We start from the raw sequence: 26,551 nt of genomic DNA, 5'->3' as shown, positions 1-26,551 counted from the left end.
CAATAAATTTAATTGTGGATGTCCTTATTAAAACGTTACATTTATATAATAAATAATTTGAGGTAATCGGGAATTCTTGCTTGTAAAATTGTTACGTTTTAGTGCGATTTAATGATTTCATATTGGTTTAACATGGGATTGGTCAGGTTTTGTCGCAAATTTCATTAAGATTTCCATAGAATACAGTAAACAGAATAGATTTGCATTTAAAGGAATATTGGAAATGTTCTTTTTTGGTGAGGACCTCCATAATTACATAAAGTAAATATTTGAACATACTGAAATTTAAATTTTTATTTATTTACATATATGAAAACATGTGCGTATTCAAATTCAATGTTGTATCAAATTTGTTAACTAATCGGTGAATAACTTGAGGAGATTTGAAATTTTGAACAAACTAGTTGTCTTTACTGTATATCTTGTAGTCTATGGTAGAACACACATAAAGGGTGCCAACACCGTGTCGTTATTAACTCCTAGAATTACATTGTATTATTTATTATAATCCTGGTTTTAGGGTGCTTACCGACTGACGTTGCGACCCCCCAGACGCGGGTGAAGGGTTCCAGGAGATCCCAGAACGTAGGGCAGGCGCTGTCTCCATACCTCCCGAAGTTAGATCGAGCTTTTCCCTCCATGGCCGATCCCGTTTATCGCATCATTCGATTATTAAACAACCCCCCACATCTTGATGACAGAAACACTACGAATAACTACGTTTTACCATATTAAAGGTAAAACTTAAAAGTTTCACTTAACTTAAGTTTTTAAGACACTTTTAAAAATTACACTACACGAATGTGTATATATATATGTTACGCGATAGCGTTAAAGTTTTTAAAGAACATTTTTTTTATTTTCTTCAGTAATATTATAAAGATATTTTTTTAATTTTTATTATACAATATGTGTGCTAACAATAAAATAAAATATTTAGACATTAATAAAATTATACAATAGTCTACTATAAAAATTTACCAAATTTAAACCGCAACTTTTATCATATTAAATTACATATTAAATATGGTTAACTGTCTTAAAAGTGTTTTTTAGGGGGTGTCAAATAAATATAAGTGATTTTTTCACTCAAATATTTATTCAATATTACCTGAAGCGGAGGGCTGATCACCTTTCCTTCATGTGTTAACGATCAAGATAACACTGTGTTTATATAATGCAGTGACACCATTGAGTGCGGATAAGGGTTTTAAGAACATTAAATATGTTTTTTGTCTACCTTCATCGTGTAGTGGTCAGCGAGTTTGACTACTGTGCCGAAGGTCTCTGGTTTGATTCCAAGGGGGGTCTTAATAAATATAAGTGATTTTTTTCACTCAAGAATTAGTTTATCCCTGGACTGGTACTCGAAAAAATAAATACTTCGATCCAACTGGATATGCTTTTAAAGATTATATAAAAGAAGATTTTTTACTTTTACGTGATTGTATAAAAACTATTCATAAGATCATAATATTTACATGTCTAACGTGTGTATTTTTAAACACACGAGTACCTAATGAAAATAGATACACGGTCAGCGGCGCTCAAGAAACTAAAAATATATTGGACATTGAACATCACTTTATAGTCATTCCAATGCACTAGGTTAGCAGTAACAACATATATGTACTCACTAGAAATTGAGGATAACTGAACGTTTATAAAAACGAATTAATGTTTTGTGACGTCTAAGGTCAAAGACGTATATTAATTTAAATTTACAAAAAAATATTTATGCTCCTACAGATTGCGTCTATACGCACTTTATATCATCTGTGAATAAATTTGTTTTATCAATTGCTTATTTTCTGTATGAATATAAAAAAGGACAATTTAAAAAAAAAGCTTGATGTTGGTCCCTTTTATGACGGTCAATGCGTACAACAATGTGATAGAAATCTTAACATTACTAACAAACTAACCATCACCCCGCTTCCCCTTAGGGATAGGCAAAGGCAATAGAATTCCGCTTCAATCTTTCTTTGCCTACGATCTTCACATCTTCCATATTCATTCATACATTTCACATTCGATTATTCCGTACCCTAACTTGACCAAATTAAAGTAACACTTCATAATGCCAAGTTTTCCTCGGCATTCCTCTGCTTATATTTTCAACCACATTCGCCTCATCAAATTGTTATGCCGTTTTTTCCTCACCCATTCGTTTCACATATCCAAACCATCTCAGCACGCCTTTCCTAACTATATGGATTTTTCATATTATTTTTTGTCATCTCAACATAGATGAAGAAGAATATGGAAATCTGGGCATATTCTTCTTCATCTTCCATATTCTTCGTCATCTATGTTGAGATGTCAAAAAATAAAAAAAAATTAAATGACTGCTATAGTTAGAGATAATCCGGATTTGTGAACAAGTATTTGGACACACTCAAAATGTTGTTTATTGATAGTTTTTTGTTAATTTATTTACATATATGCCATATGACGCGTTTCGTCTTATTAAGACATTATCAAACACTATGTGTTTAAGTGTCTTAATAAGACGAAACGCGTCACATATCATATATGTAAATAAAAGTAGAATTCAATCCAATGACCGTGATTAATTCTGGTTATACATATTATATAATAAAATAACAACTATGTAATTTTTTCCACGTGAATTTTATTTGACCAGCAACTGGGTTTCGTCATAACCGATATCATCAGACTTGTGACATGTCGGTTACGACGAAACCCGGTTGCTGGTCAAATAAAATTCACGTGGAAAAACATACATAGTTGTTATTTTATTATATAAAATGCAATTCCACCAAGAAATGTCAATACAAAACTTAAATCTTAATACATATTACCCAACAATTTAATATGGAACTCTACCAACTGTTTGAGTTACAATAAATAAGCAAAATGTGTATTGGCCTGTGTAGTCAGCGTCAGGGTGACCCGACACGACATGTCGCTCACTCCTTTCAAGAACGTCATAAAACAAAAATCGTCAATTTTCAGTTGTGCATGTTTTCGGAATGCCCAGAAAATGTACTATATCCCAGCAGAGGCGGCATATTTTTAACTTAATATTTACCCGCTACAGGGCAAAAAGTGTTGTTTTTGCATTTTGAAGAAAAGGTATTGTTTAACTATTTTTTTAAATATACTAAATATTTTTCAAATGGAGAAAAAACCTTCAGGTTTTACCTAAAAAGATCTGTTACACAGTAAAAAGTTCAGTAAGTGGCATGATATTTATTTTTAATACATTGTATTATATTTTTAATCTTAAAAACGTTCTCCTGAAAAATCACTTTTTTTATTTATGACGTTCTTGAAAGGAGTGAGGGATGTTAAGAAGAAGAATTGATGTAAACATTTTTACTGGGATCAATTGTTTTTGTGAACGTGTTTTCGTAATTGAATGCAGATTAGAATATATCAAAGTCATCTGCTAGTTTAAATTATGACGGGTTTCATTACAATCGGTTTCAGATATTAATCTTTTAAATCTGATAACTGCAATGATACGTTTTATTACATATTATATTTACGTCATCAATCGTAATTATTATTGATTATATTGATGGATATTAAATGAAAAGTAATAAATAATATCTTTGTATTATTAATAGAATATTCAAGGTATCAAATCGATAATATCTTACTCTTTAAGGTCGTAGGTACCTACCAAGAAATCTGACATGGCGACAGGATATAAAAAGCAAATAAATGAAAAAAATATAAATTACATTACACATATTTTATTTCGTTCTTCTAACCCCTATCCCACCCGTGCATAGGGCACATGTCGTACTGACGCGGTGTTATCATGATCGTTACTTACATGAAGGCAAGATGATCAATTCTTCACCTCGGGTACCAATCCAGGGTGATTAATAAATTTTAACTAACTAACGAACCATCACACCGCTTCCCCGCAGGGCAAGGCAGAGAGAATTGAACGCCACACCAATCTGTCTTTGCAAACAGTCTTCGCCTCTTCCACATTCATGCGTCTCCTCATGCATACGCGCCGATTACTCCAAATCTTGACCTGACCACTTTCAAGTATTTGAAATACTTGATCATGCCAAATATTCCTCGGTCTTTTTCTGCTTCTTAGAGGAAAAATCATTTATGTTTATTTGCCCCCCCTCTGGTAATCGAACGCGAGACCTTCAACACGGCAGACGTACGTCGTAACCATTACACTTCAAAGGCATATTTTTTGTCGCGGTTGACGTTATCCACAAATCTGAAGATTTAATAATTACTATCTAATTGTTAATTCAATTTCAACATGGAAAAAATTGTTTCGTGTCATTGAACGATATCAAGGATTAAAAAAAAAACGAAAAGTAAAAAAACCCGTATTGGGTGGTTATTTCAAATCTACTTCAATGTCTTTATATAGGTAATGTCAAAACTACTTATTATACTCGTATGTTAGAGTATAAAGATATTGCTGAACTTCGAACAGAGTGCAAAAATTGAAAGAATATTACATTTCTTTAAAAATCAGTTCACATATTTTTATGAGCACTTTTTCAACTCAACATCGAAACATAAAAAAGTTCTCTCATTCGATAAATACGGGGAGAATAGGGAAGTAAAGTTAGTACAGTAAAACCTCGATATAACGGACTAATTGGTGGAAAGAAGTGCTCGTTAAAGCCGAAAGTCCATTTTATAAAAATTGGTTAAAAAAATAGTAAAAAAAAATCAAAATATGAACACTGTATTAAGATATAAATAAATAAATACAAAACACAAACAAAATTTTATTTATTGTCTTCGGACACTCGTCATGAAGTAATGTTGCTGTTCGATATCGACGCACTTGCTTTTGGCAATCCTGCTTTGTAAACGGAATCACGTTTTGTTTGCACATTTGAAGTTTTGAGACATAATTTGTGAAAAGAACCTTTGAAAAGGTTTACATGAGGCAGAACTTGAATTTAAGCATGTAACAGGACCTATCTTTACATTTGCCCGGATTTTTTGTCCGTTATATACGAAGTTCCTTAAATAAAAGTCCGTCATATTGAGGTTTTACTGTAATAGGAAAAACAGATTTGTAATTATTTAATTGATGAACCGAATCGGGGATTAAAAACCACGTTATGTCGAATCAACAGACTCGAAGATTCGGAGTAAACAAAATAAAACAGAAAATCTAGTGAAAATAATTATCATTATGAGATACAAAATAAGATCCCAAAAAATGGATGTTTACTGAAACGATTTTCAGATTCTTTCGATACTTTTTCCGTGCGTAATTTTGATCAGTCTATTTATCAAAAGTAAAAGTAAGAACAAGAGAATTCTCGCAATTAATTTTAACGCGTGTAGTTTTTTGATGCTTTCAAATGAGCAATTAAAAAATCACGGCGACCCTCATTTGCGCCCGAAAAACTTAAAAACACAAAAATATTTAAGGGATACAATGTAGTAGTAAATGTAAAAAAATTCACATCTGCGATTGATTTAAATAAGTAGGATTAAAGAAGCCATTTATGGTAAGTATTACGTATTATATTCTATTTTAAGATCAGCCCATTCTCAAAATATCAAAATTTTCTGATATCTCTACAACTGTAGAACATTTCATAACAAGGGTTTCAATGACCTCCCCTGAAACCATTTTCAGGCTTTACATCGATAAACGAAACCCTCGTTATATTTTTTCTATTAAAATACATAACGAGTCAAAAGAACTTTAAAATATTTAGTTAATTAACATATTCTTAAATAGAGTATGAACGAAAATAAACGTTGGGAAGAATATTTTGAAATCAAGGAATATTGATAAATAATAATTTTAAAAAAACACCTGTTAATTTTAAACATAAAAGCCTCCTTTAAATCTTCTTCTAACCCTTATCCGCACCCAATGGTGCATAGGGCACTGCATCGTATTGAAGCAGTTTTATATTGTTCGTTAATTACATTCATGCAAGATGACCAATCCTGCGCTTTAGGTACCAATCAGAGTGATATTAAATAAATATTTAGAGTGAAAAATTACTGGTATTTATTTTGAATTCCATGGCAATCGAACTCGAGACCTCCAGGGCAGTAGTTAAATGTGCAAACCACTACAATAAACAGGCGAACCCATTATATACACATTTAAATACAAAATTGAAAGTGCTATATTAATAATTTCATTTGTATATTGCAGTGAAATGCACGACTATTTTTAGATACTTATTATGTATACATTCTCAACTTTGACAAATCTACCAAAATATAATCTGGGATAAAATTTGACATTCGGACCACTTGGATATCTCGATAACCGTTTAGATTGATCACTAAATTATCCCAAAAAGTATGTACTTTATTTTTGTAATATTTTTTCACGTCATATATATTATTAAAAAAGATCACACACTATTTTTACTAAGATATCCTGTCGGTGAAGAGTAATGTGTACTTCTAAAGTACCTGACACAAGTTTTACGTTTTAAACTGACGAAATTTTTCGTATTTCCCGCCAAATGTAGAGAGAAAACGGCGAAGACCTCGAAACAGCGCGTACGAAAATATACTGACGAATCTGGCACATCGTAGCCGGAAAAGCTTTCGGCTGAGAATTTTTCAAACCGAGCTATTTACTGAAAGTAAACATGTCGTCGTCCCAGAAAGTTAAGTATCAAACACACCGCGGGCACTGATAACGATGCACCTGTATGAATCTTTTTACGCGGAGCATTAATTTTAGCCGCTTTGCATTTTACGCATCACGAGCGATGCGCGCGCAAAAGTTTTCAAATAATGGTACCGTAAATATTACGCTTAAGCTTTTGGTTTATTGTTTTTATCATAAAATAAAATAGCCACATTATAAAGCATGAAAATAATTGCGTTACTTCGAAAAAGGGTGTCAATCTCACTTATTCGTAGATCCCGAAAATCTGTACATTGTTATGTAAATTATTAGAGTAAATTCTCGATTTAAAAATTTCGTTTTCCACTACGCAGAGAAAGTAGTTGAAAATATCACAGAAATAATTAAAAAACGTATTATATATTTTATATGAGTATTTCATCTCAGATCAAGTTTTAAATGTAAATTACAACAATATTTAGGAGAATGTGTTGAAATATTTTTGGTAATGGCCAAAGGATCAGTTCTAGGATCGTTCGTATTTATTATTTACATTCGAAATATTGTAAACAAAATATTTTAAGTGTGTTCAAATCTACTATAAAATTTAGGTGTTTTCAGACGACGCATTGATATCAGGGGGAATTTATAAAGCGACTAATCTATCAAATAAAGTAGGTACTGAATTAACTAAACTGAGAATAATTGAAATAGAATGTTAGTAAAAAAAACGCAAATATGGAAGAACAATACCAGTAACATAAGATAGCTAACATTAAGGGGAGATAAAGTTTTAAAATATTTATGAGTACCTTTTACTAGATTCAAAACTATGATTTTCTTAAAACGTTGAACATATTATAACAAAAGTTAGCTAAATAAATATAATTATTGGGGAGAATAAGGAGATATGTATGGAAATAGAATACTGAAAAATAATTCAAAACACGAAATTTGATAGTAGAAACTCCTGTAGTAACATTTTACTTATCTGAAATCAAGATAATATTTATAATATTAAATAATTTAAATCTTTGAGAATTAATGTATGTAAAAATATATACAAATGCGTACTCAATAATGAAAGAACTAAAGTCAATAAAAGAATATTAATCATAGTATTCCATTTTTTATTAAATTATTTAATGCAGAGACAATAATAGAATTGGAGAAAAATATAGTAGAATCAACATGGGTGTTGATACAACACCAAAAGAAAAAGGATTAGGTTACTACATCAACATAAAAAAAATAATAAAATCATTTAATTCTGTACTGCACAAGGCTATAAATTAATTATTTGAAATGGAAACAAAAAAAGTGAAATAAAATACAATATTTTAAAAATCCCTTTTGATTACTGACACCCGCATATTTTTTACATATACCATATTTCTTTATTTTTTCATTAATTGATTCGGCAGTCACTTTGTGGTAAAATCTATCTATTTTTAATTAATGTGTTACTTAGTAAATACCACTATTTCTTAAAATCTACTGTGACACGTGTTTCGATGCATTCCGCATCATTTTCAAACACCGTATGTGAAGCTAATTCTAAATTTTAGAGCTTGGTACATGTATTTTTTCGATGACATGGGATAGTTTATTTGTTTTCTATAGACACATCAGGCTGGTGGGTTCTTTATAAAATAAAACAACTTTGTTTTTAACCACATTTTTATTAGTACGTTTTTTCTCCAACCAGTTTCGACGAGAACCTTATCTTCATCAGGGTTTAATATGTAAATTGATTTCAATTATGTTCAAATAAAGTAGGCATTAAATTATAGTTGCATAAATTTATTTTGTTATAATAATACTATATTTATTCATAAATAGATAAATCATATCAGATATATTAGATTGATATTAAACAAAAAAACATTCTCAATTTAATAACAGATTCAGAAGAATGCAAGTCTTAAAAAAAGTACATATGATCAACTATCCGGAGTGGGTTTCGGCTGATGTCGTTTCACTTGTACGTTGGGTTTGCGTAGCTTGTGATAATTGGGTAGAATCTTGCTAAGAAAATCAAGCTGTAACACTTGCGAGGGCTGCTTCTCCATTGCTTCCCTCATTATGTGTTCGCTTCCGTATATTATAGTATTGTCTGTTAATGTTGCTTCTTCTAATTTACAAGCAGCACCTGTGGAATAATACGTAATTAAAACATTTGGAAGCATTCACCACCTGCCTTATCTAAATAAGTAAGTGTGTATAAAATTCTAAATAAGTATGTTTATGTGTATTATAGCTAAGCGGTTGGTGCCATACAAAAATAAAGAATAGAAATGCAAGGCAGAAAAAAAATGTATGGACCACAGATATAAAATATGATAAAAGAGATCGATGATTACAGCACTACTTGGTCCTCCATTTAACCTTTCCCTCCGGTGCTAAAATAAAATGCGCATCCCGGTGTTGGGTAGTCACTACACAATAAAAAATTACCGATTTTAAATCGGAAAAATTACGGACATTCATAACTATTAATAATAATAATAATAAAATTGGATAACTTATATAGCGCCATTTTCGTAAAAAAATACCTCAAGGGCGCTTCACTGTGAATGAATTCCCCTTGATTAATTACAAACAAAGTAAAAAATTATAATAATTTAGATTTTTTTGCTGAAAACATAACAAATCATCTGGCAACGCTTACAGAACAAGCATAGGTCCACTCTTGTCGAAAACTCAAGAGCTACTCGGGCTAGCTCGCTAGCTAGCCAGAGATCATTGAGCTTTGAGCTCCTCACGCTTGGACAGTGTAAGTATGCAAGACTGAGATGCGAATATAGTGTCGCGGTTCCCGCACACTCTTTACGCGCTGATTATACGCGAATTTGTTTCTGATATTTACAAAATACCTCCGATGTACCTGATAATTTTTGATTATTATTAATATTATTTTTTAAATCAATGCGTAAATATGTTATGGAGGAATACCTAAAATCTCAGCCTTGTATTTATTATTATACATTTATAGAGATATTATGGTTATTAGAACCAATGTGTACTAGGTACACAACACCGGGAAAGGAGGGTTAAAAGAATAATTCGAAATATGTTTAAATTTTTCAATAGGAATATACTGTTGAGAAATATACCTATAACACATCCGCTTCCTACAGCAACTTTCGGCCCCAAGAAAGATTTACATTCGAAGACATTACTTTCTCCAATATGGCCAGAGTATGACTCTACTCTGCAACCAACTTCAAATACATTGTGTGCTCCAATTATCAGGGGCTTGTGAACTCCAGCCTTTTCTTCAGCGTCAGGATTAGCCCTTTAACAAAAACAAAATTAAGACACAGAAGAGCGATAGCGATGACCAGAAAATATATAATACTAAGCATCTAATAAACGCAAGATATGAAACTCACAGATGCATAATAGTGGCGTATTCCTCGACAATACAATATTCCGAAATGATTATCGGACCACCTTCGGCAATTATTGTGGCCCTCGGGTGGATAACTGTGCCTCCAGCTATAGTAATATCACCTTTTAATACACAGTCTTCGCAGACGGTAGCACCTGGCATTATTTTGACTCTGAAACAATAAAAATGATAAAAACAGATGTTTTTTTTAACTCCATATTATCATGGGTTAAATAAATCAAAATTAATCTAACCCTGACGACATTCTTAAGGAAGAATAACAATAGGTTCAATAGATAAACGAAAATAAACACGATAACAGAAAACAGAATGTGACAACCGCAATGACAACTAGTGACAGTTGCAGGTAGATTGAAATTATCTATGGAGATACTTAAAAAAAATAATTGTAGAGTTGGTAAGTACCTACTACCTAAAAAAAACCTGTGGTAGTGAATTGCAAATATAAATAGCCCCATACACAACGTGAAATGTAAAAATGAATTTCGAGTTAAGATTACTTATAAAAAATTGATAGGAAGTCAAAAAATAATACGAAAAATAACTCCTATAATTGGAGATTATCTAGTATTCGGACACTATCAAAATGTTATAAATAAATTTACTGGTCAAATAATAAGCTAAAATTAAAAAAAAAAGAAAACGATATTTTGTGGCGTTTCTCGTGTATGTGATTTTAATTCAGGATTCGGACCTCACTTTTTAATAAAATAATTTCTGCTCAATAAAAAACTTCTATTCATCTCACCAATAGATGTCTCTAGTGAAGTTATAGTGATTCAAGAACAATGTTTCTAAATTGGTCCATATTTGTATAGTACTTCTAAGAATTTCAGTTGTGTGGTTGTCAATAATGGGTAAAAATTAATGGGTAAATAATGGGTAAAAAGGTAATGGATATAATGGGTAAAAAAAAGATAACTCAGTAAAGAAATATATTTCCTTTAAAATTTTCTGTTGAACGTTTAAATGTATGTAATTCTATGTTTTTTCAGCGCAATTATTTTGGAAAATGATATTTACGTGGACTTTAGATTAATGTATGGATGACTTATTTCGTAATTGTCGAGTTCTTTACGATCTGTATAATATTTCATCGAAAGCCATAAATTAATTAGATGAAAAAGAGGTTATTCCATAGAGATGACACTTATCCAATTTTATATTTTGGCGCGTATGTCAAAAGTGTCAAAAGTCGAGTGTTATTGAAAGTAAGAATAGGTCAGCTGCGAATGAGATGGAAACCCCGGAAAACTTTAATTTTCCTTACGACGAACCTTATAACATTCAAAAAGATTTCATGAAAAAACTATATACATCATTAGAAGCTGGAAAACTTGGAATATTCGAAAGTCCTACTGGAACAGTAAGTTGACACTTTTGAAAACTGATTCGTTTGCTTTTTTGGGGGACACCAATGTTTTGTTTAAATTCCAGGGAAAATCGCTTAGTTTGTGTTGTGGAGCTTTGAAGTGGTTGCAGGACTATGAACTTGCTGAAATATCAACTTTAACCAACAAAATCGAGAACTTAAAGCTATCAGTTCAATCAAATGATACAGGTAATTTATAAAATATTTGAAGTATTTTTTTCTTCGACTTCTTTTAATAACCTCTTGACATTTTATAAAAAAAACTCAAATGGAACATTAAAAGAACTGGTAATATGCTTCCAAGAACTTCACAAACTGCATGGAAATATATTTGTAAGAACTATACAACAATGGCTAATAATTTTTTCACTTTTAGATGGCGACGATTGGTTGAATAGCGAGTATGATAAAATTCAGAAAACTTCCGAAATGAATATTCTCAAGAAAAAACTTGAAAATATAACTAAATATAAGGAAATGATTGATAACCTAAGATCCCGTAAAAATATTGAAAAAGAAAATAAAAAGGGGAAATGGAAAAATGAAAGAAATAAATTACAACAAATAAAGACAGTAGAATCTCCAGACAAGGATATCGTCAAATCTAGTGAGGAAGTTCCATATGATGATGATGATTTACTTTTAGATGAAATTCCCCCTGAATTGGATGATACTGATGATGTGGATGAAGAAGTATTAGAAAATGATGGGGTGAAAGTAAGTTTATTGGATTTTTAAAATTGAAAGAATGCAAGACCAAGGCAAAAAATTGACACGATCAGGTATGCCAAATACTTAAGAGCGGTCAGGTTAGGAGTCTAAACAATCGGCAGGTATGTATGAAGAGATGCATGAACGTGGAAGAGGTAAAGTATGTTTTCAAAGACAGAGTGGTGTGGCGTTCTATTCTCTCTGCCTACCCCTGCGGAGAAGCGGCGTGATGGTTAGTTAGTTAAGGCCATGTTAAGCATTATCTTTATGTAAGTTTTGTACTGACATTTCTTGGTGGAACTGCGTTTTATAGGATAAAGTAACAAATATGTAACTTTTTCCACATGAATTTTATTTGACCAGTAACCAGGTTTCGTCGTGACCGACATCATCAGACTGGTGAACATCACCAGTTGTTGTTTTATTTATATTTATTTATATAACTGAATGTTTTTTAATAGTTATTATAACATAAATGTGGAATTGTTTAATTGGCTTTTTTTTTAACGTAACTATTTTTGTTAATGTAATGTAATGTTTATTATTGTTAATGTAACTATTTTTTATTATTTAATTTTTTTTATATGTAAAGCTGTACAATTCCCGAACAAATAAAATAAAAATAAAATAAAAAAATATTGTATAAGCAATATCGATAAAATTAAGAAACGCATTTTGAGATGGTTTAGACATGAGGAATGAATGTGTGAGGAAATAATAGTAAAACAAATTTATAAGCCGAGTTTAGTTGGAAATAAGAGCTGAGGTAGACCGAGGAAAACTTGGCATGATCAAGTAGGTCTAATACTTGAAAACAGTCAGGTCAGGAATTGAAATAATCGGCTGGTATGTCCGCCTCCGTAGTGTAATGGTCAGCACGCTCGGCTACCGTTCTGGAGGTCCTGTGTGATATGTGTGATATTTTCACTCTAATATTTATTCAATATTACCCTGGACCTGAAGCGGAGGGCTAATCACCTTTCCTCCTTGGGTTAATGATCAAGATAACACTGCGTTTATTTGATGCAGTGCCCTATGCACCATTGGGGTGCGGATAAGGGTTTGAAGATAAAGATGTATGAGGAGATGCATGTATGCGAAAGAGGCGAGGAATGTTTGCCAAGACAGAGTAGTGTGGCATTCTATTCTATCTCCATACCCCTGTTGGGAAGCGGCGTGGCGATCCTTGGTCGAGTCACGCTTGGGCTAGACTGGGAACTGGTTAAACTCTTTGATTTTGTCGTATCGAGGCATATTGATACTATGGAACCGATAGCGTCCATTTTATATTTTCAAAGTATCCTTATTCTGTATTATTTTGAGAAATAAAAAGACTTTGTTTTTTGATCCACTCACATTTTTACTAACAACCAACTAGTTTCGGCAACAACCTGTTGCCTTCTTCAGGGTTTATTTTATGACTGAAAACTTAAACTTAAACCTTGACTAAAACTTAAACCCTGAAGAGGGCAACAGGTTGTTGCCGAAACTAGTTGGTTGTTATTAAAAATGTGAGGGGATCAAAAAACAAAGTCTTTTTATTTCTCAAAATAATATATCACTATGATCCACAAAGTTAATGCTTTCAATATTCAAAATACAGTGAAACCTCTATCTATCGTTCCTCGAATAATCGTTTTCCCGGATGTGTTGTTTATTTCTTCTACCCCAAATTAATTTCATACAAAAATAGATCACATCAACCATTTCTATCCACCATTTTACCGCATTCATCGTTTGAATTATACTACATATTTGATATAATTTGTATGTTTTTTTTTTAATTTTCTTGATTTTGTTACATTCGACGACAATATTTTAATGTGTTAGATACAGACTATCGAAAGCTTGTGTGATGGATACAGCAGAAGAGGTCTGAAGATCTTTGGGTTCTGTTCACCTTTGTATTTTTTTTTAATAAATACATTTATTAACATCTAAAACTTGTATTCTTAAAATTTCAACCTGCCAATGGTTATGCAGATTGGGAGGACGTTATCTTTACTCGATCGTATCTCCTTGTGTATTGACTTCTGCATCCCGCATTGATTGTTTTCCCGCATTTATAGTTTATTTCAATAGGTCTCTTTAAAAACGATAGAGGTTTCACTGTATATCCTTATTGTATTTCAGATATTCTTTTGCAGCCGTACTCACTCTCAACTTTCCCAGTTTGTGAATGAAATCAAGAAAACAAATTATTCATCGGTAATTCGCGTTGTGTCATTAGCATCGAGGCAACAATATTGCATTCATCCTGCCGTACAAAAACTTAAGAGTTCACATCTTATCAACGAGAGGTAATTATTATTTTATATTCATTAATCAATCAATGTTGAAGTGTTTTCCGCCTTCGTGGTGTAATAGTTAGCGTGTTTAGCTACCGTGCTGGAGGTCCCAGGTTCAATTCCCAGGGCGGGGGGTTGAAAATAAATATTAGTGATTTTTACACTCTAATATTTATTTAATATTACTCTGGAATGGTCCCTGAAGCGTAGGAGTGATCACCGTGCCTTCATGTAAGTAACGATCAAGATCACTGTGTCGGTGCAATGCAGTGCCCTGTGCACCATTGGGTGTGGATAAGGGTTGGACAGACAAATTATATTAAACTTTTATTAAAAAAGCTTTGTTTCTTACGAATCAATTACAATTATTTTCTTTCTTACAATCCAACTTTCTAGTAAATGTATTAATTTGTTTTCCATGTGTATTTCAATTTAAATAATCTCGTTTTAGATGTTTGGAGCTTCAAAAGGGGAAAAAAGGAAAAACCACAAAAGTTGATGATGGTAAAGTTACGAAAAAGTCAAAATGCAGTTCGGGTTGTCAATTTTACAATCAGACCGGCATTGAACTATTGAGAGATGAAGCTTTATTGGAAATAAAAGATGTAGAAGATTTAGTTACTACGGGGAAAGAAGTTGAATCATGTCCCTACTATAGTGCCAGAGCCGCTATAAAATATGCCCAGGTAATTTTGTTTTTTTTTTCAGTCTTATAAAATATTTATAATTCAACCATACAAGAATAACTACGACGGTCATGCAAGTAGTACCCATTTGGCAATGTTTATTTTCATGTAGTCTGTTCTTGGTGATTTGTGTTGTTTTGCTGGGAGTTGCTGCTTTCTTGTAGTAGTACATTAGAACCCCTTTAATTCATCGCCTCTGAGACTGGGGACATGTTCAGAATACAAAAAAAAGTCACATTATAGGTAAAGACAGAAAAATATGGATTTGTAGTAAAATAAATAATCTCTAAGCTTAAAAATGTCTATAGATTATTCTCTAAATTAAAAATATTGTGGTTAACAGCACAAAACCATTTTTTATTATTGAAAACGCAATACAATAATATATATGTACCTACATATAAAAATTTAAGGTAACCTATAGTAAAAAAATGGCATATTGGTTCTACCGATTGAGTGACAGAACAACCTAACTTGCCGAAACCTGAAATAGTTATCGGGAAAATAGAGATTGATTCTCTCCAGTACAACTGGATTTACCATCATACTGTGGATCAGACGGAAGAAATGAGTGGCTAAGTATGCATGCCTTCTTTTCCCCAGACTATTAAATCCAAGCATCCCCATAATAAAGTCTGAAGGGAACAACCATGGATAGATTCCATACTCCCTCATGTAGAGATATTTCAGAAATTTCCTCTGAAGCATGTATGATTATAAAATATCTAATATTTGATACATAGTTTTTGGCATCTCAACAAATATGATGAAGAATATGGAAGTCTGGGCATTTACAGGGCTTACGACCGTCAAAGGCTGGTTTAGGTGATTAATTTACACATGCGTAACATTCTCCGATTCTACCCATGATTGACAACCACACTATTCAAGTTCTTGAAACTTCTTGATATATTGATCAAACCTCGAAGTACAGCGCTTGACTTCAGTAGACTTTACTAGAGACGTCTATGGTGGGATGAAGGAAGCTTTTTATTAAGCAGAAACACTTTCATTTGTATGTGAGGTTCGAATCCTGGATTATATTCACATACTTGAGAAACGCTAGAAAATATTATTAATTTTTTTTTAAGCTTATAAAGATGAAAAAAATAATAATAAAAAAACAAATATCTAAGGTTATTACCATTTTACGCTTTACAGGTTGTTGTAGTCCCATACCAAACACTACTGCACGAGGCAACGAGGAAAGCAAATGGAATAAGTCTCAAAAACAACATTGTTATCATTGATGAAGCTCACAATCTCCTCGATACCATAGAGCACATTCACTGTGCAGAAGTATCTGGGTTCCAGCTGCAGACGGCTTTGGAGAAATTAAAAAATTATAGAGAAAAATACAATTCGAGATTCGCAGCCAAGAACCTTCTCTATTTGAATCAGCTGATATTCATTGTCGGAAGAATTATAGGTTTGGGAAACATAATTTCTTTATTCTTTTTTGTTGTTTGCATTTTGCTGAGTATCGGATTAATGAATTGATAGGTTAGGCGGCACCCATGGTTTGATAATTTGATAATCTAACCCTTATCTGCACCCGATGGTGCATAGGGCACTGAATTGTATTGACATAGTATTATATTGATTGTTACAATGAAGGCAATGTGATCAATCCTGCCCTTCAGGTACCAAGGTATTCAAGGTAATATGAAATAAATATTAGTTTGAAAAATTACTAAAATTTATTTTCCACCCTCCCCCAGGGAATTGAACACGAGGCCTTTGGCATGGTAACTAAACACGCTAACTAAATAAACAATATTTTTTCTTTCTTGTTTCCCTTGTAAAAACAATAATCAAATCATTGTTGATTACATGTTTTTAATTTTTATAATGATAGCAATAGAACTTTCTATTTTATTTTTTAAGTAAAAAATTTACTATTTTCATATTTAAGGTACACTCAAACAATCACCCAAAAAAGATCAAGATTTGGTAGAAGAACGAAGAATTCTCACATTACAAGAATTTGTATTAGCTGCCGAAATAGACAATTATAATCTCCGTCCTATATTAAACTTCTGCCATCAATCTAAACTCGCTCAAAAGTTGCACGGGTTTGCCGAAAGGTATCCGTTTGCAAATATCAAAGAAGATAAAAAAAATACAAATATCAAACTGCAATCCTTTCTTGCACAAATTGAGGATGAAAATAAAAAAGGAAAGAAGAAAAACATTCCTGAAGTTATCATCCCAGAGGAACCACAGCCGGTTTGTATTTTTTTAAATAATTTATTCAAATACTATACTTGTATTATCACATTGTTTGTGGGAAACGCTTAAAAGTGTCTTTTACTATTGGTAGGGAGCGGGAGACGCTTATAAGCATTCTATTTGCTTACTTTTGGTATAGCGCGAGAGACGCCAAAAACATTGTACAGATTGGAATTGGGTTTGCGGTTACTTGTGATTAGTATGCTGAGGGTCAGACGGCAGACTGTCTGAGTATAATTAGGGCCGGGGTTTGTTAGATTCAAATTAATTCCCTTATTTAACACAACTATGTCAGTTGATTTTTCTGCCAAATTTTACAATAACGCGGGTAATTTTATTTTGTGCTGTAAATTTTTTTGTCATTTAAAAAAAAAATCATTGTGTCCCTTCAATACAAAATTCTAGAAATATGCAGAAAGGTAGATTGTTTGACATGTAACGATAAGCGATACTTAACACTAGATGTATATATGTATATACACCCCGTGTTTACAAGATTCCCGCATCCCACCACTAATTTGTACACACTGAGTTTTGTCAGCCTACAATTTTTACTCATAATTTATTTTAAATGTGTTTAGATGGCTCCCGACAAGAATGTGTTAGTTATCCGTCTATCTTTTTCAATTTTAGGCAAAATATGTTTCTGTGGGAAATGTGATTCACAGTGTGGTGTCATTTCTTGACAAGTTAACAAGTAGTTATGCAGATGGTCGAATATCTACATACAAGGCTAAACAATTTGAAAATGGTTATCATAAATTTATTCTACTGAATCCTGCCACTCAGTTTGCCGATATTGTTCGAGATGCGAGATCCGTAAGTATATATTTGTGGAAAGTAATTGAGAGACCAATTTTTTTATACCCATTCTTTTTAAAATATATAAATATATTCATTTTTTAAACAAAAATTTTATGTGAAGAAAGGATAGTAAAATAATTTATGAGGCGAATGTGGTTGCTAACGGAAGCAGAGGAAGACTGAGTAAAACTTGACATGATCAATTATTTCAAATAGTTGTGACTGGTCAAGTCAGGAGTGGGAACTATCGTCGGGTATGTATGAGGAGATGCATGAATGCGGAGCAGGCGAAGATTTTTTGCAGACAGATTGGTGTGGCGTTCTATTATCTCTGCCTACCCCTGCAGAGAAGCGGTGTGATGGTACGCTAGTTTTTAATTAATATTTAAAAAATGTGTTTTATAGTGTTTCAAGCTGTGAAATAAATTAACACGTTTGCGGGAAACGCTTAAAAGCGCCTTTTACATACTGTTGGTAGAGAGTGGGAGAAGCTTATATGTGTTCCATTTGCTTATGATCCCAAAAAACATTGTACTGTTCGGAATTGGGTTTGTGGTTACTTGTGATTAGTATACTGAGGGTCGGGCAGCAGACCACCTGAGTATAAATTAATGTCGGGGATGATTAAAAACCCCCAGACAACAATGTGTTAATATTGAAAATATGTATTTTATTGTATTTCAAGTTGTGAAATAAATTAATATTGTAAAAAATTGTTTGTTGTTATATTTAAAATAAAACACTTCTTTTTTACCACTTGAGTTATATTTATTTTATTTTAACGACTAGTTTCGGAAGCTACAGATGCTTCCTTCTTCAGGTCTAAATATGGTTATATGTATTTAGACCCGAAGATGGAAGCATCTGTAGCTTCCAAAACTAGAAAATACATAATATAACTCTAGTAGTAAAAACAAGGGTTTTCTTTTAAATTATATTATGTCACAAAGTGAATGCAGAAACAATAAATAAAATATGTTTTTATATTCATTCAAAATTATTTTTTCACAATTAAATTATTCTCTATGATACTCTCCTGGAAAAGAATCTACATTTAGGGCAGTCTGAATTTATTTTTTATTTTCATGTTTACAGATTATCCTTGCTGGGGGGACCATGCAGCCATTCTCCGAGTTCCGTGACCAGCTGTTCCTGTCTGCCGGAGCCAGTGCGGACAGGATAACTGAATTCTCTTGTGGTCACGTTATCCCGCCTGAAAACATATTACCCGTATGTCTGTCTGAAGGCCCTTCGGGCAAGAGACTAAATTTTTCTTATGAAATGAGAAATTCCGCGGAACTGGTATGAGAAAAATTTACTTTCCCAGTAATATCCGTACTATCTTCACTTTGAGAATATTAGTTTATTACTAGCTGTATTAGTAATTTGTTGCTGGAGCTCATCTGGTTGAATGGAAAAGAAAGAAAAGAGAAGTAACACTGTGTACCCACAAACATTGTAGAATTGAACAATTTCTAATGTCGCTCACTCCTTTCAAGAACATTATAAATCAAAAATTGTCCATTTTCAGTTGTGCATGTTTTTGGAATGTAAGAAAATATACTATATCCCAGCAAAAGTGGCATATTTTTAACTTAATATTTACCCGCTACAGGGCAGAAAGTGTTGTTTTTGCATTTTGAAGAAAAGGTTTTGTTCTGTTATTTTTTTAAATATACTAAATATTTTTCAAATGGAGAAAAAATCTTAAGGTTTTACCTAAAAAGATCTGTTGCACAATAAAAAGTTTAATAAGTGGCTTGATATTTACTTTTAATACATTGTATTATATTTTTAAACTTTAAAAACATTCTCCTGAAAAATAAAGTTTTTTGATTTATTACGTTCTTGAAAGGAGTGAGCGATATGTTCAATTTTACAATGTTTGTGGGTATATAACATAATGCGGAACTTAAGTGGAACTGGGCAGGTCATGTGGTATCATCATGTATGTCTGAGGATAGATGGACGAAAAAGGTGCTTGACTGGAGGCCTAAAACAGGACGAAGAAGCGTGGGTAGGCCCCATACAAGATGGTCCGATGACATTAAAAAAGTGTCACGTCGCCTCCAACAGAGATCTGTGGAAGTCCAAGAAAGGGGCCTTTGTTCAATACTGGACACAAGAAGAAGGCTGAAGAAAAAATAATATTTTAGCAACAGTCAAGAAGCACGCTGTCCACCAAGAGCAATGTTATCTCGTTCTACAGATGGCGTTGCCATTGCAGTATTTTTACCTGTTATGGGTGTATCAAAATATGCTCGTATTTGAATCCAATGTTGTGTCAAAATTTCAAAGGAATCAGTGAATAACTGTAGGAGATTTAAGATTCAGAACAAACAAATATTAAGATTCTTATTTATACATATGAATGTTATGTAATTAGTACTCTTGATTTTATTTCAGTTAAATGAACTCGGAAGAGTGTTACAAAACATTTGCAATATAATTCCTGGCGGTGTGGTATGCTTTTTCCCGTCATATGATTATGAAAAAACCGTATTCAATCACATGCGATCTTCAGGGGTATTAGACAAAATAGAAAAAAAGAAGAAAATATTTAGAGAACCCAAAACAACGGCACAAGTTGACCAGGTATGATTTTTTTTTACCCCTTTTCCACACACTGTGGTGTGTAGAGCACTGCATAAAATTCACATACCGTAGTCTTGATCCTTTATATATTTTCAACCTTGATACATCAACTTATTTGAAAAAATTATTGGATTTTTAAAAATATTTCCATTAAGGGTATACTCTCAAATATTCAATTCAGTATATGACTAGCTCCGCGATTAGCCACACGTGTTGATCGCACACAATTTTTTTCTTAGAATATATATTGAAAAAATATGTTTTACAATAATTTTTTTTTTACCTTTTTACCTTTCAATAACTCTTTTTTTTCTATTTTGAAGAAATATCTATTTTTTCAATACTAAAACGGTGTATCAAACAAAAATTACTTTAAATGTTACCTGGGTTTAAAGAAAATTAAGTTGCGGGCTATTGATTATCCGGCCTTAAATATTTTATGTTAAATGCTACTCTTTTTTAGGTTCTCACTAACTATAAAAAAACCATAGAATCTCAAAATAATTCATTCACCGGTGCACTAATGTTCAGTGTTGTGGGTGGAAAACTTAGTGAAGGCCTTAATTTCAGGTAAATACTTGTAAAATGTACATTTTGTCTTTCTGTTAGATGTGAATATAAATATATTTTTTAATTATTTGTTTTAGCGACAATTTGGGAAGATGTGTGATAGTGGTTGGAATGCCTTATCCAAATATCAAGTCTATAGAATTACAAGAGAAAATGAAATACCTGAATGATAATATTTCATCCAGTGCTGGTAACACACATTATGAAAATCTTTGCATCAAAGCTGTAAATCAATGCATTGGTAAATATCATACATGATTTTATTTAACATATGAATCACAAGGAAGCAATAACAGCACATTTAAAAATGATTGAGTAATCAAATGAATTTTGGTATATCTGAATAGAAGGGTTGGAACCAGGACTTAATTGTGTACTGCCAGTTTAGTTCCCTAATGTATGAAGTGAAGCGTGAAGTTGGCAAAAGAAGGACAAAAGTAGTAGTTCTCTCAGATGAATGTGCAGCAAAACGTTTATGATATAAGGAAAGAATGCAAGGCTGAGATAACCATTATCAATAAAATTAAGAAAGGTGGATCAATATGGTTTGGGCATGTGAATCAAATGAGTGAAGAAAGAACGGTAAAACTAATTTATGAGATGAACGTAGTTTGAAATAGAACCAGAGGTGACCGAAGAAAACTTGATGCGTGAATGTGGAAGAGGCAATGACATAAAGCTAATTTTAAATTAGAAAAAAATATGTGGAAAAGTAAACAATTTAAAAGTAACAAAATAAGATGTAAAATGAAAAACATTTGAATAAAAATATATTTTAAAACATGTCTAGGAAGAAAATTTAATTCAGAGGATGAAATCACCTATTAATATGAATAGAATGTTTTCAAGAAATCATCTGAAAGGTGTTGTTTTATTATATGATCAGACAGACAGTCATTTTGTTTTTCAGACATTTTTGAAATTTAAAAAAAAAAAAATTATTAAATATATAAACATAACATATAAACAATATTTTAGGGAGAGCAGTGCGTCATGCTGGGGACTATGCCACAGTTATTCTTGTGGATGAAAGATATTCCAGGGATAATGTTACCAATTCCCTTCCTAATTGGATAAAGGTAATTTTCCAATATTGTGATTAAATTTCAACAAATAACGTATGTATGAGGACTGTTCATTGATATATAGACTGACTTTATAAAACAAATTATGTACACTTTATTATATAAAATATAAGTTACATGTCTGGATCCCCTTCAAAGTAGTCACCTCTCCGATGCACACTTATTCCAACAGTGTTTTCACTGGAGCATTGTCATTTCATCAGCTTCAGCCTATTCAGGTTTCAGAACTTAAAATTTTTTGGCCAAGCACTCAATCACTGTTCTTTCCCACCCACCTTAATTACCAGATCTCGCTCTTTTTGACTGCTTCTTGTTCCTCAAACTCAAAGACCTTTGAAAGGAAGAAAATTTGAGATGATTCCCGAGATTACGGTAACTGCAACTAAGGAGCTGAAGGAAAGTGGAAACACCGTTGGAATAAGTGTGTACATTGGAGAAGTGACAAATTTGAAGGGCACGAAGATATGTAACTTCTAAATAAAGTACATTTTGTTTTATGACGTCAGTCTACATATATAATTGAACAGGCCATGTATAATATTTTTTAATAATTCAATTTTGTAATTTACAATAAGCAAGTAAGATGTTAATGATATTTTGATTTTTGCAGAGATCTCTTATCACAAATTCGAAATTTGGCACAATGTTTGGAAGTATCGCTAAATTCTTTTCAAGACACAAGACACAGCAATAACAAGCATACTAGCTTGCGGTTTAAGGAGTTATTTGATAAAGGCATGAGATGACAATTTACGTGAAATACTTGAAACCGTTCCAGTGCCAATAAATCTATGTATATTTAATGCATAGATGTGGAATGGAAGAAGCATGTTTCAAAGATAAAGTGGTATGACATTCTATCTGCTCTGCATGTCCTACTTGCAGTCAATCATTTCAGACATTTGATGAATTCCTGAAATCCCAAAAACTTTCAAAAACTAAAAATAAAAAATAAAAAAATACAATTTTTCTCATTTTACTGAATGTCAGTTGGAGCCTTGTATTCTTTGGACGTTTGTGCACTACACGGAATTACACGGAATTTTACTGTCCGGCACATCAGTTAGCATATAAAACGGATGATTGGCTTGTGCTTTTGTCCATCTTTCTTCGGATCAGTGCTTGAACATGGTGCGCGTAAATTCGATCACGCTAAACTGTCGTAGTCGCTTTCATTTTTCAAAACCGGACTGCCGGACAGTAAAATTCCGTGTAGTGCACAAGCGCCCTATGGGTATGAAATTAAATTGTTTAGCATAAAAATAAATTGTTAAACAAAAAATATTTTATTTAATGACTATATTTCCATTCATTTGAGATAATTCTTATTTTAACATGCTTGGATATAAATAGTACAATTCTTATATATTATCACATTATTTTGGTTAAATTTAATATTTTAATAAATTAAATTATTGGGTCGAGAGATTTTTACTACCAATTCTTTTAGTGGCTTAATCTAAATTACATTAAATATCATATTTTATAAAAATGTTCTTTTTATTTCCACATAACTTCAGCATTCTCTAAAATAATAGATTGATGAAGGCATCACGTTTTGAAATCTAATTTATAAATTTCAAAATAATGTAAAGTGCTAGTATTTTTTCTAGATATGTATATTGAAGGGCTCAAACATCTCATTCTGTAAATTGTTATTTCTGAAGATTATAAAATAAAATAACTAAAATTCGAAATATTATAATATTTAACATAAAATATGAAAACATATATATTCACATTTTATGTTAAAAAGATTGATATTTCATATTTTCGTATTTAATTTTATAATCTTCATAAATAACAATCTACAAAACGAGATGTTTGAGCCAATCAATATATCCCATACATACATCGCTCACTCCTTTCAAGAACGTCATAAATCAAAAATCGTCAATTTTCAGTAGTGCATGTTTTCGGAATGCCCAGAAAATGTACTTTATCCCAGCAAAAGAGGCATATTTTTAACTTAATATTTACCCGCTACAGGGCAGAAAGTGTTGTTTTTGCATTTTGAAGAAAGGGTATTGTTTAATCATTTTTTTAAAATATACTTGATATTTTTCAAATGGAGAAAAAACCTTCAGGTTTTACTTAAAAAGATGTGTTGCAAAGTAAAAAGTTCAATAAGTGGCTTGATATTTATTTTTAATACATTGTATTATATTCTTAAACTTTAAAAACGTTCTCCTGAAAAATCAAGTTTTTTGATTTATGACGTTCTTGAAAGGAATGAGCGACATATATACAAAAAAAAACAATGCTTTTCACTCTGATTATTTTACTACTTTTATCAATATATCAACTACATTTATAGAGATATGAGATGTGTTTGCTTTATAGAATTCTATATTAACTAGAATCATATCCTGCTATATCATTATAAAGCAAACAATCCAATGAAAATAAATCAATTCTGTTGAAATCTGCCTTTCATTTTTCAGTATCAAATTCCTAGTCCATAGCAAGTATTTATGAACACAATTAATATACATCCCAGTTTTATTACTCTCATACATTAAAATTATCATTTCTGACCCTCATTTTGTGGTTTAATATGAACACAGAATCTAATCAAAATTGTTACACATAAAACTTTTCTGATATATCTCCCAATCTACATGTCCTAATCATCTTGACTCCATATAAATTAAATCATCATTAACTTTATACAATTCCATACCCATATGGGACCATCTTAAAAGCGGTCTTATGGGAAAACAAAAGAAAATTACCAAAAAAGTTTACTAATACTCAAAACAATAATTTTTCTAAATTCCATTGGATACACTTACTCTTTCTGTCTAACTGCGTCTAATTGTTCTAGTGATTCCAAGGAAAAATCCGCAAAGCCACTGTTTTAGACGCTTGTCTGTAGGTAGTATGGCAAGGAAAGGAAAGGTAGGTGTTAGAAATACATCACAATTGAAAATAAATATTTCTTGAAATCATTTTGCAACCCGAGATGCCAGTTTCCCAGTCGAGCATCTACCTAACTACGCCGTGGCACCTGAAATTGTTCATGAGAGTAATGACTAATTAAATTGATCATTAATCGTATGAATGCAAGATGCAGTCCTGCACTTCAGGTACCCATCAATCCCAATATTAAATAAATATTAGTGTGCAAACATCACTCATATTTATTTTACCCCCCTAGAATGGATCCCGGGGCCTCATACTCATTAAATCAATGAGGTAATCTAGTATTATATGGACATCTTCCTGAATCATAGAGCCCTGGTAACTGTCATGCTATTACAATGAAAGTGACTATAAAAAAATAAATAACACATTGTTTGTGGGCGGTTTTTACATCAACCCCAACCTAATTAAGCTAATTATGCTCATACAGTCTGCAGTCCGACCCTTAGTATAGTAATCACAAGTAACCGCAAACCCAATTCCAAGCTGTATAATATTTTTTGGGGTCTCTCCTGCTCTACCAAAAGTAAGCAAATAGAGCGCTTATAAGCGTCTCCTGCTCTCAACTGACAGTATGTGAAAGACGCTTTTAAGCGTTTCCCGCAAACAATGTGTTGACATAGAAAAGAGAAATGTACAATTTATAAGTAAGTAATTCTGCAAGCGGGTTGTAGATTTGCCATGCACTAACTGAGCGTGCAGCCTTGAGAGGCTGTTTGTCATATGCACCTTTTTAAGTTATATGGTACTTGAGGCTGCCGTAAGCTGCCGGCTAGCATGGTCGAGCCTTAAGCTAGAGGCGCAATACAACTGTTTTAGTTGTGTTCCAATGGTCCTGAGGTGCCTTCGAGAATCGGCAAAAACTGACAACGCTCAGTTCTGCTCCAGCAGTGTTTTGAACGTATATTTGACATACGGACCATCCAATCATTTGCCTCAGAAGGCTGCTCGCTCAGCTAATACGCACCTAATCATAATTTTATATTCCCTGAGTTAACCATAGATATTTTTGCACGTTAAATATCTAATACTTGTGGCACTGTTGTACCACACTTTCCTTCAAAAAAGAATCCAAACTCGTCTGTTGCCGAAGTAGCTTCTATATTAAATTCGGCTACCGGAACTCCTCGTGAAGCAGCTCGGGGAGCAAACATGGCCGCCGGGTACACAACTGAAGAAGTACCAATTACGAGACATACATCACAGTCACCGAGCGCTTGTTCTGGAATATAGACAATTTAGTTTTATTATAGATATATTATCGGTCAATGGATAGTTACAATCTAATCTT

The 26,551-nt window shown here is 32.3% G+C and overlaps 3 protein-coding genes across 3 annotated transcripts in view; 1 reads left to right on the top strand and 2 right to left on the bottom strand.

Moving 5' to 3' along the window:
* The window catches only part of LOC148303948 (uncharacterized), a 57,068-nt gene extending 50,549 nt beyond the window's left edge, over positions 1 to 6,519 (bottom strand). The window contains exons 1-2 of the mRNA XM_088269096.1: positions 6,362 to 6,519; positions 530 to 916 (exon numbers count right to left, since the gene is read on the bottom strand). Coding sequence (XP_088125222.1) covers positions 530 to 641 — 112 coding nt within the window. The 5' untranslated portion in view covers positions 642 to 916; positions 6,362 to 6,519. The remainder of the gene's footprint in view (positions 1 to 529; positions 917 to 6,361) is intronic.
* Positions 6,520 to 8,364: 1,845 nt separating this feature from the next.
* DCTN6-p27 (dynactin subunit 6) lies at positions 8,365 to 10,336 on the bottom strand. The gene is made up of 4 exons (XM_088269093.1): positions 10,226 to 10,336; positions 9,973 to 10,143; positions 9,694 to 9,875; positions 8,365 to 8,729 (listed from the first exon to the last, which is right to left on the bottom strand). The coding sequence occupies exons 1-4, from the start codon at positions 10,234 to 10,236 to the stop codon at positions 8,521 to 8,523; spliced, it is 573 nt and encodes a 190-aa protein (XP_088125219.1). The 5' UTR covers positions 10,237 to 10,336; the 3' UTR covers positions 8,365 to 8,520.
* Positions 10,337 to 11,180: 844 nt separating this feature from the next.
* LOC148303946 (ATP-dependent DNA helicase DDX11) lies at positions 11,181 to 26,476 on the top strand. Its single transcript, XM_088269095.1, has 14 exons — positions 11,181 to 11,358; positions 11,430 to 11,553; positions 11,741 to 12,081; positions 14,209 to 14,375; positions 14,815 to 15,049; positions 16,211 to 16,478; positions 16,965 to 17,278; positions 17,915 to 18,100; positions 19,181 to 19,387; positions 20,492 to 20,680; positions 21,144 to 21,250; positions 21,328 to 21,491; positions 22,229 to 22,329; positions 22,946 to 26,476. The coding sequence occupies exons 1-14, from the start codon at positions 11,230 to 11,232 to the stop codon at positions 23,027 to 23,029; spliced, it is 2,616 nt and encodes an 871-aa protein (XP_088125221.1). The 5' UTR covers positions 11,181 to 11,229; the 3' UTR covers positions 23,030 to 26,476.
* The last annotated feature ends 75 nt before the right edge of the window (positions 26,477 to 26,551 follow it).

This window comes from Brachycentrus maculatus, unplaced genomic scaffold (assembly GCF_059751285.1).
Source record: "Brachycentrus maculatus isolate JH-2025_06_01 unplaced genomic scaffold, ASM5975128v1 h1tg000338l, whole genome shotgun sequence".
Taxonomy (NCBI): Eukaryota; Metazoa; Arthropoda; class Insecta; order Trichoptera; family Brachycentridae; genus Brachycentrus; species Brachycentrus maculatus.
Note: the sequence above shows the minus strand (reverse complement) of the source record. Positions and strands in the feature narration are given on the sequence as shown.